A 17288-nucleotide genomic window follows, 5' to 3' on the forward strand; every position below is an offset into this window, starting at 1 on the left:
TGTGCTTCCTTCTGAGGAACCTGTGTGCAGTTCTGGACCCATTTACAGGCTGTGCAAGGCAGCTTGCACAGATACAACCAATGCAGAGTCTGTGCAAAGAAAGCCAAGTTTGAAAACAGCAACAGAGTGTCTGTTTCTCTTAAAACCCGAACCATCAGGGGAATGTGCAGCAATGATGATGATTTTTACACGCAGATGCTACAAATAGGAACAGTCATCCTTTTCTATGGGAATAAACATCAATTTTAAGAGTGGCTCAACACTTCTCAAATACAGGTCTGAAACACACACTTACTAATCGATCTCTGTCGTTCTGCAGCGAAGACATGGCTTTTTTCAAGCTCTGCACTTCAACAGGGCTAGAGGCAGGCGCAGGGGCTGCAGCCCTCTGCTTTCCTTCCTCTGACTTCCGGAGTGTCTGCAGCTCACTCCACAGGTGATCTCTCTCACTCTGGAGACTGGCCATGGCCTTGGAAAAAGACTGCATTTGGTTGTGAGAATCTTCTAGTTGTGAAGACAAGTGAAGCAACTGTTTGTCTTTGGATATGAGCTGCTGGTTAAGTTTCTCAAGGCGGGACGAGCTGTCCTCAGCAGTGGTCAGGGGAAAGGCAGCTTGGGAAAGAAGGTCACTCTCTCTGCTTACGTCCTTATGCTCTTTCAGCTGGGCCAGCTCCTTCAGACTGGCCTCGTACTTCCTCTTCAGGTTACCAAGCTCCTCCGTGGCATGATCTCTGCTGTCCTGCAAGGAACTCATTGACCTTCCGAAAGACTGGATCTGCGCGGTAAGATCTTTATTCTCTTTGGTTACCAGGAGTAGCTTTTGTTCCATCTCGACCAGGTCTCTGGCCAGCTCTGCCACCCTCTCTTCCGCCGTTTCTGTTTCATTTCGCATTATCCCTGCATCATGATGGAGATGCTTCAGCTCCTTCTTCAGTGCGTCCTCGATTTCACTGACCTTCCTGGTAGCTTCCTTCTGAACACTAACTAACTCCTCCTCCAGGTCTGCAGTTCTCTTCTGGGAAGAGGAGAGCGCCACACTTAGCCTTTGAACCTCTTCTTCTTTTGCTTTCAGTTGGGCACCTAGGGTTCCTTCTTCCTGCAAGGCTGCCACTTGTATCTTCAAGCTCTCAATCTCTGTAGACAAGCCTTGTTTTTCCCCTTGGAGGGCATCTGAGGACCATTGTAGGCTTTGTCTAGCTTCTTCCGACCCCTTCAGCTTCTCTTCTAGTTTTGCACATTTATTTTTCAGCTCTTTATTTTGCTGTAGCTGAGCCTCAAGCAGTTGTTTTTGCTGACAGTCTTTTATGGATATCACTTCGTTCAGGTCTTGCCTGTACTGGATCAGTTCGGCATCCAGCTTGGCATTCTCGGAATTGAGGTCATCCATGTGATTTCTGAGCCCTCGAATTTCTTCCTTCAGTTTGTTATTCTCAGCAGCAGCTTCTTGGATGAGCTGGTCTTTTTCTAAGATTATAGAGAGATGTCGATCCTCCAGCTGCTGGTAGTCACTTATGATGCGGTCTCGGTCATCCTGGAGCGAGGACATGGACTTAACAAAGGAATCCAGCTGAGCCCTCTGCTCCAGGTTCTCTTTCTTGATGTTTTCCAGTGTTTCCATGAGCTGACTGGTTTTCTCAACAGCCTTCTTGTTTTCCTCTTCTAAGGCGGCATTCTCCTCTTCCTCCTGGGACAACAGATTTTCTAGATTTCTGATCTCTTTATTGTGTTGCTGCTGCAGTTCAGCAACAGCTGCCTGGATCGCCTCCTCCTGGCCAGAAAGCAGGCTTATAACCTTCTGTTCCTTCACATTGATTTCATCCTGCAACCGACCGGTCAGCTCTTTGGAGGCCTTTAGATCAGTCTCAAGTTGTTCATAATTGAATTTACAATTCTGGATATCAGCTTCTTGCTGTTTTATAATTCCTTCCAAATTTTTCTTATCTTCTTTACACTTTTCTAAAGAGTCATTTAAGTCAGTTGACTGGTCTTTGAGACTCTTAAGTTCTGACTCCAATTTAGCTAATTCATTCATAGACTTGTGATACAGTTGCTGAGTCTCTTCTAATTGGGACATAAGCTCTTTGTTTTCCCCCTGCAGGGTATCACAAACTTTTTGTTGATGTTGGAGCTCTGTCTGGGCCTTGGACTCCCAGATTTCCTTGTCATGTTCAAGTCTATGAGAAAGGGTTGGGGGAGAAAAGGAGGGAGAAAGAGGAGAGAGCTAACTATATGACATACTAACGCATATACAAACACGATCCACCACACAGGAAAATAGCATACAGCTACATGACAGAGATTTGAATCAGGAAACTTGTGTTCCCTATTTTAGTGATCAGTTTGAGACACTGAGAAGGAACTCAGCCCCAGCCCCACTGTTTCATTCTGCCTTGCTCCAGACAAGTCAATGGCTGGCTTCTCTACAGCTGCAAGCCTGGCAAAGGCAGCAGTGAGGAAACAAAAGGGGAGGAGTCCTGAGGGCGGGGCACTGTCAGTTCCTGAACTCAAAAGGCGATCTTCGAGAGTGTGAGGATGGTATTTCTAACTGGCATACAGAGTGGAGCTGATGCCAACTGTGGTGGAGAGGACAAAGCCACTTAGGACAGCAAAGCAGTCCTTTGGGAGTAAGCTGGCGGAAATCTCGACAGTAGGCAGGTTGTCAAGAATGCAGATATAAAAATGAAGAGAAACTTAGGTCATCTCAACAGAGATATGGAGGAAAAACATATCAGTGGTTTTATATTAATGATTTTATGCTAATACAAATTATAATGAGTCACAAAAATGACTAAAAATGTCAAAAGGGAAAGAGGATATACATTCCAAGGGAATTTAAAACAAAAATTGCTTGTTTAATTCTAATTAAATAAATATAGCTTAAAGGTTTTGCCTTCACAATTATCTCTGGAGGGAAAAAAGGCTTCTTGCTCACCTGGAGATACTGATCTTCAATTCTTCTGCACGGGTGGTCATTTGTCGCAGCTGATCCTTTAGAACCATGCAATTTTCCTCTTTTAGTCTGATCTCCTCTTCTTTGGTTTGAATGGCATCACCAAACTTCTGCTCCCATTTCTTGGCTTCATCAATCACCCTGTCACGGTCATCCTGGAGGGATGACATGCTCTTAGTGAAGGCTGCGAGCTGAGCCACAGTGCTGTCCAGGCTCTCCTGCAGCTGTTTCATTGCTTTGTCTTTCTGGGACAGAGTGACCTGGATCTCTGCAAGTGTGTCTTCCATGCGGACCTTTTCTCTGTGCAAAGCATCTAGTTTCTCTTGCATGTTCTTCTTCTCATCCAGGTGTTTTTCTTCCGCTTGCTCCAGTCTTCGCACCAGATCTTCATCTTTCTGTTTCATCTGGCTCTTGACGGCTTCTTTGTTTGACTGAAGTTCCTTTTTCAGACGGAGGTTGTCCGCTAGCACTCTCGCGGCTTCGCTTTGCGTGTCATCGAGCAGTACCTTGAAGCTAGATAGTTCTTCTTGTGCCTTTTTGCGATGTTCAACTGCTTGCACCAGATTTCCTTTGGTCACGTCCAGATCCTTTTGGGATTCAGTCTGAACAAACTCTAAGGCCTTAACCGTCTTCTCCAGAGTGCTGATCCTCTCCTGGTACCTAATGCAGTCCCTCTGCAGCTGCTTCACCTCGAGCTGTTTTTCTTTCAGCAGCTCCTGGAGCTCCTTTGCATGGCTTTTATTGCCAGGTCCTTTGTGGGCACCTTGTATCTTCTCTAAATACTCCTTCCGTATTTCTGACTCCACCTTGGTTTTCTCCTTAACCAACTGCTGCTTTTCTTCTTCTAAGTCACTCATGCACTTTTTAAGGTTCTGCATCTCAGATTCTAGTTGCTCGTTTTTTATTTGGGCATCTGTAACATCCTGGTAATAATTCCCAATGCTTCCATTTAGTTCTGCCAGCTGGTTCATTAACCTTTCCTCTAAGTCATCTTTTTCTTCTTCTGCCATCTTTTTCAGCTTGGTAACTCGGGAAAGTTCTTCTTGAATTTGCTGGTTTAATGTGTTTATCTTGGTGACTTCTTCCTCAAGTAGTTTCAGTTCGCCATCCTTTGCCGATATTTGACTCAGGAGGGCATTTTTCTCATTTTCTAGTGTCTGGCTAAGCTCCCTGTCACTCTGTTTCTCCATCTCTAACTCAGCGATTCTTCCCTTGAGTTGGTAAAGCTGCTGGAGGTGGTTATTGATGTCATCGTGGGAGCCCAAAGTCTCACTAGTGCCAGACTTGGCGCTGTTTGCTGAAAGAAGACCGTCCGAATCTTCAAGTTTAACGCTCACACTCTGAGTATCTTGCTCTTGCGATTTGCCTGCCAGAGCTTGTGTTTCTTCTTCAGTGACGACATCCTTTTGTTCATCGAATTTCTCAGTGGCCTCTAGGCTAGCTTGCTTCAGTGCACTCTCTTCTACTTGAAGCTTCAGCTCTTGAATCTCTTCACTCAGAATGTTTTTCTCTGCCATTAAAGCATCAAACTCCTTAGAAAGGGTTTTATACTCTAATTGTACCCTTTCTAGTTCCTCCTTCAGGCTGGAATTCGCAGAAAGAAGAGCATCCATGCTTTCCTTGGCTGCTCCTAGAGGCTGAGCCTCTGCTCTAAGCCGGTCGTTTTCCTCCTCCAGCTCCAGGATCTTCTGTTGTTTAGATTTAGCAAACTTTCTCATCTTTTCTTTCATCTCTTCCATTTCCTGTTCTGCATCCTGCAGCTGCTTTTCCATCTCCCTTTTGTCAGTCTCTGTGCTTCGTAACTTCCCCTGCAGTTCTTGCTTCTCTTGCCTCACACCTGCCACCACGTGCTGGATCCTCTCTACTTCGCTGCTCGCGTTCTCGTAGGACTGCAGAAGAACTTCATGCTCCTTCTGCAGCTCCCTGTGCTTCTCTTGCCACTCGGTGCTCTCTGCAATGTTAGAGACTCTCAGAGATTCAAGTTCCTTCCTCAGTTTTTCCTTTTCTTCGGTAACACCCTCCAGAGCTAGTTTCAGGCTTTCACAAGAGCCACCGAGGCTCTGGTTTTCGAGTAAAGACTTGTCCATCTCTACAATGAGTTTGTCTCTTTCTTCTTGAAGAAGGGCTAACTTTTCTAGGAATGCATCTTTCTCTTTATTTTGAACAGAAACCTGGCTTTCCACATCTGCGAGAGACTTGGTCAGGAGTGCCACAGCATCTCTAGCTGAAGACAACTCCTCCTGCAGATTCTTGTTTTCTTTCAGCGCCTCCTTTCGGGAGATGAGAGCAGCCTGCAGTTTCCTCTGTATCTGCTGCTTTGCTTTAGTTTCTTCCTCGCCCTCATCTGACTTCTGCTTCAGCTCACAAAGTTCCAGCTGGAACTGCTTTAGCCTCTCCTCATGCTCCTTAGCTTGCATTTCCAGCTGTGTGTGCAGGGCCCTGATCAAATGTTCCTGTTCCATCATCTCTGCCTGGACTTTGGTGAGGGTCTGTTCTTTCTCACTAAGCTGTCCAGACAGGTAGCTGACCTCTTCTTCCTTCTGCTGCGTGTGTTTTTGCAGTTCATCTAGTTCAAGCTGTAATGTTTTCAGGTGTTCCAGGCCAGCAAGTTTGAGCTGGCTGCTTTCCAATTTCTGCTGCAGGCTTTCCGTGTGGGCCTCGGCTTCATGGGAGGCTGCCTTCAACTTCTGGATTTCTAAACCCTGTTTGCTTATTTGCTCTTGTAACAGACATACTTCTTCTGATTTTTGTGTCAGCTCACTTGTTATAGAACTAATTTTCAATTCCAGCTCTTCTTTCTCAACCTCCATTTCTTTCAGCTGGGCCTTAACCTGGGCAACAGAAACGGTAACCTGGAGAGCTCCTGCATCTCCAGGGCGAGCAGGCTGAGTTGTGTGTAGGTCAGACTCTGCAGCAGCTTGGATGGGCTGCTGGTCCGCATCTTCAAGTGAAACCTCTTCTAAGCCTTCAGTAGGAAGACCAGGTTCTCGCTGGCCAGTGCCTGGGAACTTTCTGTCCACAGACTCCCTCACTTCAATCTGCAGTTGCCTTAGCTGGTCCCCAATGGTCTCATTTTCCTTACTCTGCTCATCAAATTGCCCCTGAAGGAGACTGTAAGCGTCCTTCTGTTTCCTGAGCTCCTCCCTGAGAAGTCGCTCTCTCTCTTGTGCCTTTTTTAGAATCACCTTCCGGGAAGCTAAGGCTTCCTGAAGCTTCTTTTGAAGTTGGTCCTTTTCCTTTTCAAGGGCTGCTATCTTGCTCTCCAGTTCTGGCTCCCTGTATTCTCCACCACCCGCACTGGGCGGGCTGCTCATTGCCACTTCTTTTACAGGTGCTGCCGAGTCTCCATCTCCAGCATCCTTGGAGTCTACGGCTAATTTCTGAATAGTTGCTTGCTGTTCAATGATCTCTGTTTGAAGCGAATCTATTTGCTTTGCCTTATCTTGCAAGTTCTGATTCATCCGTTGGACCACAGCCTGTAGTTCTTCTTCCGCTGCCGTCTTTTCCTTCAAGTCTTTCTTTACGTGCTCTAGTTCCACTTCTTTTGCGGATAGTGTCTGTTTCAAAGAAACTTCTAGTTCTCGACACTTAGAAGTTCCACATTTTTCTGGGTCATCCTTGTTCTCTCCCCCTTTCTCCAGCTCTCTCCTCTCGCTCTCCCTGAGTGCCATCTCTTTCTTATGCTCCTCTCTCATGTTGGCTAACTCCTCTTCCAGGGTATTGACTTTTTGTAGGAGCTCCTTCCGGTGGACAAGTGCTGCCTGGAGCTTCCTCTTCCTCTGCTCGCTCTCTTTCCTCAGAAGCTCCAGTTCCTGCTGAAGCCCCTCTTTACTCATCAACCCCGCTGGGCTTGCCTCATCCTGACTGTGATTAGAAACGGCTCCGTGAGTTTCTCCCGCCTGCTCCTTTTTTGCTTCTTCAGCTCTGGACAATAAGTTGAGCTGCTCCTTCAGAGTTTTGATTTCAACCCCAAGAGAAAACTTCTCTTCATTAAGCTGAACCATTTTCTCTGTCATACTGAAGCTGAGTTCTGTCACTTGCTGCTCCTTCTCGTGGATAGTTTGCTGGAGTGTCTCCACATCTTTCTTTTTCTCTTGTAAGAGTTGGTCCATTTTGGCTATTTCCAGTTCCTTCTGTGAAAGAGCCTGTGAAAGGCCTTCCATCTTACCTGCGATATCCTTCACGTGTTCTGCCCCCTCTAACACCTCACTCTCCTTCCTCTGCAGCTGGCTTTGCAGGTTTTTTATCTGTGTGCCCTGTTGAGAAGACTGTAGTTGCACGTTATCCAGTTCTTTCTGTAAAGCTTCAATTTTCACATCCTTAGACTTGGCTTCTATGCTGAGGCTGTGGATCTGTTCTGTGAGCAGGTTGTGCTGAGTCTTCTGGCTTTCGTAGTCCAGACCTCTTTGCTTTTCTGTTTCTGCAAGGCTGCTTTCCAGTTCTTGGACCCGAGCCCTCAGTTCAGGTAAGACATCGAGCTCTGCCACTCGAGAAAGAAGCTGGTCTTTTTCCTCAGACAAAGTAGTGAGCAAGCTGTGGGCATCCTCTGCATCCTTCTTAAATTCTTCAGTTAGCTGGGTTAGGCTGCTAATTTCCTTAGCTTTCTCATCTAATTTTTTTTCATAAATCTCTTTTGCCTCATGAAGGCTTGTCTCCAGCTCCAAAATTTGAGTTTTCAGACTTTCCAGTTCATCCTGGTGACACTGGCAAAGACCTGGTACGGAGGGGGGTGTGTCCACACCTTCCAGCTTTGCGGAGCTCAATTCTTCTGCAGTGTCATGTGGAGACCCTGCCTTAGATGTTGGAGGCTGCTCTTCAGTGCTTGCCTGCTCCTCTCTCTCAGGCCCTGGGACGCTGCTCTCTTCACTGAGCACTGAGGGGTCATCCCCCGCTGTCACCGAAAGGGCTCTTTCACTCTCCATCGGCCTCGCTTCTTTCTGGTCCAGGACCTCAGAGTCCCCGTCAGGCCTCTTGCCCTGAAGCTGTGACTTAAGAAATGCAATTTCTTCCTGAGCTTCTTTCATTTCCACTAATAAAACTGATAGCTCTTTATGTTTCTGAGAAAATATATTCTCTGGGACACATTGTCCACTTTCTTCGGCATAATTGCTCTTGCTGAACTGAGTAACATCAGCTGTGTTGACCTATTAAAACAGAAACGAAAGAAACACCAAGGAAACTTTAACCAAATATTTCAGAAAGCATTAAAAATAGCCACTACAAACTAGCACTTCAGAATTTTCTAAAACTTGCAACCTTCTGGTTCAAAATTTTTTTATACCACAAAACTACTAAAATTTGTAAAACTCTGCATCTCCCACACTGTGTATAATTCAGTCAGCTCCACGCTGAGGTCTCTTTCTAGTCAGAAGTTCCACGGAAGCTTGGAATCAATTTTCTAGATATTTCCCATACAAAAAACATTCTTCTTCTAGGTTAAAACACCTAGTTATTTCTCCCAAAAACTGCTTTTAAAAAAGCAGGCAATGAATTAAACACCCCACCCACCCCATACCAAGGAGTAAGCTATGAGATTTCTTTCCCTAATCAATTTACTGAAACAAGAGAGTTGTACAAGTAAACAGAGTGAGCATTAGCACTGACAAGAGAGTTGTACAAGTAAACAGAGTGAGCATTAGCACTGACAAGCTGACTACCAAAGAAGCAGATGCAGATGAGTTGCCAGGATCAAAAAGCCCAAAATGAGCTCTGCTGGTCCTGGCATGGCAGGATGGGTGGTGTGGCAATGAGACAGTCATCACAGATGCCGGGTTAGGCTACTCAGTCCATGCCATCTCCATGAATGTTTGCCTGGGGAAGAAAACTAGTGAGTCTCATGAAGTAGTTAATTAGTTTAGGGTCAGTAAGAAACCCTGCCTTAAAAAATACAATGGAGAGAAACCAAGGAAGAAACCTACAGTGATTTCTCTTCACACACACAGGCACGCACACACACGCACAGACACCATATACAAATGCACACAAACACAGCGGCATGGGGATGTGCAGGTGGCTCACTGGAAGGAGTTCTTGCTGAGGAAACATGAGGACCTGAGTTTAGGTCCCCCGCACCTATGTAGTACCTGTCTATACTCACATCATTCTTCTCAAGTACTTTCTTGATAATTTATAATTTTTTGCTCTCTGCATGATTGAGATCATAATTCATAGAGCTTGAAAACTACCTCAGTACTGAACACAGGGGAACCCACTCTGTAGCTTCTTCATGTTACACGCCCATGTTTCCATCACTACAGACAGGAGGGTCTACAGTAAAATCATCCCTAGCAGGGTTTAGTGTAACCAACTGCTTTTTGTTTGATCACCTAAGGGCTTTTATTTCCTCTTTCTTAACTTCCTTTCATATCATCCTTCCATTCCCTCCCCTCACTCCCTGCAATAGCTGGAGTTCAGTCCACTTCTGACTGAAGAATCAAGTCACCCACCCCAGGAGGACAGAGAATGGGAGCTTTGCTCTCTCTGGCCACTCCCACTCTTCCTCCTCCCTCTTCACTGACTTCCTTCTTCTCTGACTCTTTTCTAGTTCATCTCTGTGATCTCAAGGGACACTACCAGTTGACTCTTCTATGCAATTTCTTTTTTTTTAATTTATTTATTTATTAAAGATTTCTGTCTCTTCCCAGCCACCGCCTCCCATTTCCCTCCCCCTCCCCCAATTAAGCCCCCCCCCCAGCCCGAAAAGCAATCAGGGTTCCCTATCCTGTGGGAAGTCCAAGGAACCCCCCACCTCCATTCAGGTCTAGTAAGTTGAGCATCCAAACTGCCTAGGCTCCCACAAAGCCAGTACGTGCAGTAGGATCAGAAACCCATTGCCATTGTTCTTGAGTTCTCAGTAGTCCTCATTGTCCGCTATGTTCAGAGAGTCCGGTTTTATCCCAGGCTTTTCCAGACCCAGGCCAGCTGGTCTTGGTGAGTTCCCAGTAGAACATCCCCATTGTCTCAGTGTGTGGGTGCACCCCTCACGGTCCTGAGTTCCTTGCTCGTGCTCTCTCTCCTTCTGCTAAAAATGTGTAGCCCAGGCTGGCCTCGAACTCGTGATCCTCCTGCCTCTGCCTCCTTCAGCAAATCCTACCGGCGTGCGCCACCACACTACTGTTTGCTACTTATTTTCTGATTCTTTGGTCTTCCTTCCTTCCTTCCTTCTTTTCCTTCCTTCCTTCCTTTCTTTTTTTTTGAGGCAGGGTTTCTCTGTGTAACAGCCTTAGCTGTCCTGGAACTAGCTCTTGTAGACCAGGCTGGCCTCAAACTCACAGAGATCCACCTCCTCTGCCTTCCAAGTGCTGGAATTAAAGGCATGCGCCACCACCGCCCCGCTGTTTTTCATTTTCTTACTAGTCGCGCATCTTTCTTATCTGTGTTGACATTTTTTTAAAGCTATGTTATCTTGTTTTCACTAAAAATCATTGGCAGGCCTTTAAGGGAATACTTTTAAGTATTCTCTTGAACAAATAAAATCCATTTTTAGTACAAGTCTTATCATTTTTAACTAAATAATATTGCAATTTTCTGAATTAAGTCTCCTTTGACAACTTTGTGGACAAGGCCTCATGGCTCCATGAAAAAAGGTATTGAATGTAAGTTTGATGATTAATTTTGTATAATAACTTGGGTGGATCATGTTCCCAGATCTTTGGTCAAATGTTATTCTAGGAGTTCCTATGAAGGTATGTTAGTTGACATTAACATTTAAAGTAAGAGACTTGTGTATGTATATATGTGTAGCATGTAGAAGCTACATGTGGGTCCACATGTGTGCACTTGCATGTAGAAGCCAGAGGTCAGTATTAAGGGTTGTTCCAAACAAGTTACCTACCTCATTTTCTGAGGAAGGCTCGGAGCTCCCCAGGTAGGCTAGCTGGCTGGCCATCAAGCCCCAGGGACCTATCTCTGTCTCTCCAGGGTTGAGATTACAAGCCTGAGTCAGCATGTCCAGGCTTCTAGAGCTCTGGGGCTCAAACTTGGGGTCTGGCATGGCACAGCAAGTGCTTTACCAACTGAGCCACCCCCAGCCATCAGGAGACTCCGAATAAGGCAGATTATCCTTCCTAATCCTTTTCCATCACTTGAGGCTTGAGGCCTTGGCAGGAAAAAAAAAATCGGTCCTATCCCCAGACTGGTGTAGGAGTTCCTTCTGTTGTGTGTTGCTTTCATTGGTTAATGAATAAAGAAACTGCCTTGGCCTAGTTGATATGGCAGAATTTAGGTAGGCGGGGAAGACAGAACTGAATGCTGGGAGGAAGAAAGGTAGAGTAGGGGAGAGACACCATGGAGCCAACAGAGACAGATGTGCCGAATATTTCCCGGTAAGCCACTGCCACATGGCAATACACAGATTAATAGAAATGGGTTAGACTGAGATGTAAGATTTAGCCAATGAGAAGTTAGAGTGCATGGGCTAAGCAGTGTTTTAATTAGTACAGTTTCTGTGTGGTTATTTCAGGTGTAAGCTAGCTGGGCGGCTGGGACGAACAAGCGACCCTCTTCCTTGCAACACCCAGAAGCTCTCTGGACTTAAGTTTTAATGTTTCTCTATCAGATGGCCTCTGGCTCAACTAGAAGATTCTGCATTTCCCATTTCTAAAACTGTACCTCTTTGGGTCTACACAAGGCATCCATTCCCTGAGCCTGGAGACACGGATGAACATACAATAACAATACTTTTGTTAAGAAGCCACACTGCTCACAAAGACCATTTAGGATTACCAGTTGCAAGCAAGGTTAACTGTATATACCACAGCTAACAATGGCACTCAATCAATAGAATGATATCAACTAATCAGGACATCTTCACCCATACCACCCTCCATCCCTGCCGAGGCTTAGGGGATGCCACAGGAGAGGTGGGAAGAGTGTAAGAGCTGAAGGATTCAAAAGTGCTGTGAAGTGCTGGCCTCTGGATGTGACAAGACTGTCACCCAGTGCAGCTGCAGGTCCCTCCCTGCACAAGAGCAAGCCTGGGAGAATTCCAGCATCAATGGGCTGGAGCTCTCCAGGCCCCACCCCTTAATAAGGAGCTATCAGCACTTGATGGCTGTGTGGAGAGGGAGAGTCATTCTTTCTTGAGCGTGTTTCCCACTGGTAGGTTTCCTGTGCTATAATAGGTGGCCCCACACCCATGCACATATCACTAACACGAGTTGACTTAGGGGGTTATCAAAAAAAAAAGACATAAAATTGGATATGGGAAGATTAGATATGGATTGGAGATGTGGAAAGAGCTAGAGGATGAAAACTGGGGTAGATATGATCATATTTCATACATGTATATACATGTATGAATTCACAGATAAAGAAAAATTAGAATTAAAAATTTGAATAAACATTACATAGGGATACCCTATCTCATCACCCTTCCAAAAAAAAAAGTTGAATAAATAAATTTCAGGTTACAAAAGCCACAGTTTTATAAAGGCTCCTTTGAAATATAATCCTAAGTAAATATTGCTAAATTCAGGAGATTTTATTTACTCTCCCCCGAGAAACAGGCTGTGGTGGTTTGACTGAGACTGCCCTCCACAGGCTCATGTATTCCAGCACTAGGTCCCCAGGTGGTGATGCTATTTGGAGAGGTTTAGGAGGTGTGGCCTTGCTGGAGGAAGTACGTCATTGGAGGCGGGCTTTGAGAGTCCGAAGACTGGAGCCATTTCTAGTTCACTCTCACTGTTTGTCACTCATCACTGCTCATGAGGAAGGATGTGACTGTGCTCCTTCCCGTTCCTGCCTGCTGCCTGCTCGCCGTGATGAACTCTAACCCTCTGAGACTGTGAGCCAAATAAACTCTTTCTTCTTTAAGTTGTCTTGTCAGGTAAGTTTTGCTACAGCAACAGAAAAGTAACTAAAATACATAAGCACTCCTAAACTTGTGTTGGTTTAGGACAAAGAATTCCAAACATTAGGACAGGAATAAATGAAGAAGTCTAATCTTAATGAATCTCTTAGATGTTATTTCCCTCCATTGGTGACACAGTTTTCTGTCAGCAAGAATAACTGTTGGATTTGCCACCTCCTAACTGAGATCCCATTGTGACTCCACCAGTGATCACTCACCTCGCCGACTGTGCCGTAGGCCTCCCCTGCTCTATTCTGAGCCTCCAGAAGAGCAATTCGAGAGGACAGCTTTTCTGAAAGTCAAAAAGTAGTTTCTTTAGATAATACATGTGGAGTATTTGAAAAAAACAGAGTTGTAGTTGTATTGTACCAAGGCTACTAGAGACGTAGTTCCATTGTACCAAGGCTACTAGAGATGTAGTTGTATTGTACCAAGGCTACTAGAGACGTAGTTCCATTGTACCAAGGCTACTAGAGATGTAGTTGTATTGTACCAAGGCTACTTGAGATGCACAAAACAATGAAAAGGGAAGAAATATGCAAAGGTGTTTGAAAGGTTTGAAAGGCCATCAATGCAAAGACATGTGAAGTGGAAGAGTTACTTTTACGGGATAATTTGAAATTCTACTATCTTAGTTTATCCACAAACCTACTATGTGAATTGTGACAATGCTCCCAATGCTCTTTAACAGATGTTCAGACATAAAGTTGAGCAATGAAAAGGATCTGTGCAATCTCAACAACCAGATGAGGAACAATGACACGATGTGAGGGGTGCACAGCTGTATGGACAGCTGGGATCAGAATCCAGGGCTTACCTCTAACATAGGGTACAATGCCCTGGAAGAGAAAACTACTTAACACTGACACTAGTACCTCCCATAAGCTGACAATCTTTCTGATAACAAATACACTAAAGAAAGAGAGTGTGGTTTCTATTTCACATCTCAGTGCCTTAACATGACCTACTGGGGAGCTCATGTTCTGACTTACTTATCCTCCAACCTCTTGTATTGTCCCTTTTAAAAAAACTCTACTATAAAAACTCAGAGCTTCTTTCTGTTCTGCAAACACATCAAATTCATTCACATGTCACATTTGTTCTGCTCATTTCCCTGATTAAAATGTTCTTTGCATGACTGCCCTGCCTTAGCCATTCAGATGCCAACTTTCCAGAGAGACCTATCCTGACCTCTCTAACATGGCCTTTCTCTTCCCTGAGATATACTTGCAGTAGCTGATTTTATTTTTACCCTAATGTCTATTACTCTAAAATGTTCTTTCTTATGCATGTTTATGACCTGTCCCTACATCCTATGTTCACAGCTGTATCTCTAGCAAGTAGAATAGTGCCTGGCTCCTAAGAAAGGGAGAATATTCATGAAACGACAGTACATAGAATATGCTTAGACATTTCAAATCCCTGAGAAGTGGGAGAGCTTAGAAATGGCTGTGCAAAAAGTGAGATGAAAAGAATGTGACAGCAATGGAAAGGACATTAGGACAGCAGACACAAAAGCCAGTACAGAAATCCCTACGGCCAGTGTCCCCCAGAAGACAGAACTCTGTCCTCTGAGGGACAGAAAATGTAACTCGCAGACCTGCGAAGCACATGAAAACCATGTGAACAAGATAGGGGCTACTTTTGAAGTGGTAAAATAAGGATCCAGGATAAAGTTCCAAAACAGTACTGTCATAGGTGAGACAATGAGTTGAATTGTGGCTTTACTGGCAACAGGGGGTATGTTTCTAATTATGCATAATTTCCGGGTAAGAGCTAAGTGGAAAACTACAAAAGGTTACATGGAGATACTGGATCTAGTATTATAAAGGTTACCTCTCCCAGAGGATACAGCACAGTAGTCAGAGGTACTCATTCTGTGGATCATGACCCCATTCCCAAATGAATACAAACTATGTAGACCCCTGTGGCGTTTCCAGTGTCTACCATAAAATGGAGCACTGAGAAGCAGCAGCTCTATGCTCAGTCACTTGGACACACGGCTAGTCTTATCTTGATAACCACCAGCTCCGCTCTCCGAGACCCCGAGAGCACAGAGTCAGAAGAGTTGTGTGGAGAGTGGTAAGAGCAGCAGCGCCTCTGGGGTAAGAAGACAGAATATCAGTTTGTGACTATACATACCATTCTCAGCTCTCAGCTCCTCCAGCTCTGCAGAACCAAGGAGCAAGGCTCCCCTTTCACCCTCCAGCTCCACCACTCTCTTCTGCAAAGAGGCGATACTCTCCTCTGCGGCTGCCTAAATTATAGAGAGACAGAATTAGTGATTACCCAGCAAAAGCCTGCACTGATGCCCAGAGGGCCTTAGCACTTGTATCACCTCAAAGTTCTCCAGCCCTGGGGATGCCTTAGAAACAGCATCTATCCCTTGGAATCTTTGGAGACTTTTTAAAGTCTGCAGATAGAAAAAGAAATAAAATATACCCCATAAGCTTCCAGCTCAGTGAGTTTTGAATCCAACTTTGAAGCCTGGATTATAAAGATAGAAATCCCAGGTCAACTGTGTGTGAAAGCATGATTTAAAAGTTCACAAGCAACACCTTAGAGTAGAGCGAAGCCAGCAAAGCAGCAAGGCCTGGAGGAATATGAACACAAACAAGACTTCTCAAGAGGAGGAAGACCCATGAGTGCTGTACCACTGGGCTTTTTCCATTTACACTAAAAATGTTCTTCTGTTTAACTTATGTATCCAGAATGTTTGGCTCTCTTAGTGATAGGCAAGTATCTATGTTACTAAATCTTTAGATTTTTTTTCCCCTTTACACATTTTTTAACCCTCAAGGGGCTCACTTCATACAATTTTCCATGCAATCCCACAGACATTTCCATGTTAGCTATAGCATTTGCACAGCCTGCTTGGTCACAAACCTTCACTATCGAGTAAAGAAACCGCAGGGGTAAGTTTAGGGCTTGGGATTTTTCATCTAGAGAAAAGTTTCTACTTTGTAATAGATAAAGCAAATAAAACTCCAACAAAATTGCCGTAGGTATTGTATCTGGTAAAATAAAGACTTGAGGAGAAATAAAGCTGTGGTGTGAGGAATCAAACAGGAAGAGCACCGGTCAAGAGGTGTTAATCCTCTGTATGAAATCAGCCCAAATGATGTGACTATCGGGCCAACTCAAAACCACTTACCTAAGACAAAAATAACCAACTGAGTTTTGGGGCTCTCTACCACACACCAGAGTTTAAAGCATGGGTATATGCTAATGGCTGATACAAAGTAATCGAATGCTTCAAAATCTTAGAAACAACAAAAGAGAACCTTCCAGACAAAACATTTATAACATCTAGGACAAAAGAGGAAACTGTGATTCATTCTCAAGAGAAAATATAACCAACAGAGACTAATCACAAAATGATACAGAGGTCGGATTATTGTGGTGATAGCGGTTGAACCCAGGGCCTTTGGGCAGGCTTGTCTGGTGTTCTACCACTGAGTGACATTCCTATCCCTTGGTTTTTCTTTTTGAGTCAGAGCCTCACAATATAGCTCAGCAAGATGGCCCTGAACTTGAGATGTCTTGTTTCTACCTCCTGAGTTCTGGCCTTATAAGGATAAACTACCAGGTCTGGCTCCAAGCTAGGATTTTAAAGAAGATATTACAACTATGATAAGACATAATACACCAAAAATGAAGGAAAAGACAGAAACATCTGATGCAGACAATCAACTCTAAAAAACAAAAAAAAAATCGAAAATATAGAAAAGAAAATGATAATCATGAAATGGAAAATCTAATGGGCAGGCTTCATAGAAGAATAGAGGTAAAAGAACAAACGCACAGCGAACTTGAAGACAGAGTAACAGAAACTAAATAGTCTAGTTATTGAAGAAAAATGACCATAGCCTCAAGGAAACATAGGACATTAAAATATACTTTAGCTAGAGCATCAGAAAAATTATTTTAAGAAATGGCCAAGCTTTTCTCATGCGCAAGTTTATATGTGTAAAAAGCGGGGGGGGGGGGGACCTCAATAAAATTAAGAAACTTGCAAAGAAAACCACAACTGACTATATCACAAAATGAAAAAGGTCATTTTATAGCTCAGTAGAGAAATGATACTTCTATCTACAGGAGCAATCATTTGAATAATTACTCAAGAACTGCTGGGGGAGATGGAAGACAGAAGGCAATAGCATACATTTTTAAATGTCCTGAATGAAAAAGTGTCAATACAGAATTATAAATCCAAGAACAAAACAAAATGCAAATATCAGACAACACTAAGAGAATTTTCTCTAGTCGTGACTACAACAAGAATACAGCGGCTGCTCTAGAGAACCTGGTGTCGAAGGGAAACAGAGTCTCAGAGGGAAGTATGTGCGTGATATTAAGTCAACGTTTTCTCCTTAGTGTGGTTTAAATACTTGCAACTAACTGTTCACTGCAAAAATGTTAACGATTTGTGCTAAGATTTAAAACTTGAACACGAACAGTAAATTCAGCGCAGAGAACAGGGTGAGA

General features: G+C 44.2%; 1 protein-coding gene across 5 annotated transcripts in view; it reads right to left on the reverse strand.

Annotated features, from left to right (window-relative positions):
* Golgb1 (golgin B1) overlaps positions 1 to 17288 on the reverse strand; it is a 59237-nt gene that overhangs the window by 16353 nt on the left and 25596 nt on the right. For all 5 annotated transcript variants that reach the window (XM_041672797.1, XM_041672799.1, XM_041672798.1 and 2 more), the window contains 4 exons: positions 14943 to 15057; positions 13019 to 13092; positions 2933 to 8094; positions 296 to 2174 (listed from right to left, as the gene is read on the reverse strand). In XM_041672797.1, coding sequence (XP_041528731.1) covers positions 296 to 2174; positions 2933 to 8094; positions 13019 to 13092; positions 14943 to 15057 — 7230 coding nt within the window. The remainder of the gene's footprint in view (positions 1 to 295; positions 2175 to 2932; positions 8095 to 13018; positions 13093 to 14942; positions 15058 to 17288) is intronic.

The sequence above is a fragment of the Microtus oregoni genome, unplaced genomic scaffold (genome assembly GCF_018167655.1).
Source record: "Microtus oregoni isolate MIOR12 unplaced genomic scaffold, Mior012 000023F_ref0000262, whole genome shotgun sequence".
NCBI classification, from domain to species: Eukaryota; Metazoa; Chordata; class Mammalia; order Rodentia; family Cricetidae; genus Microtus; species Microtus oregoni.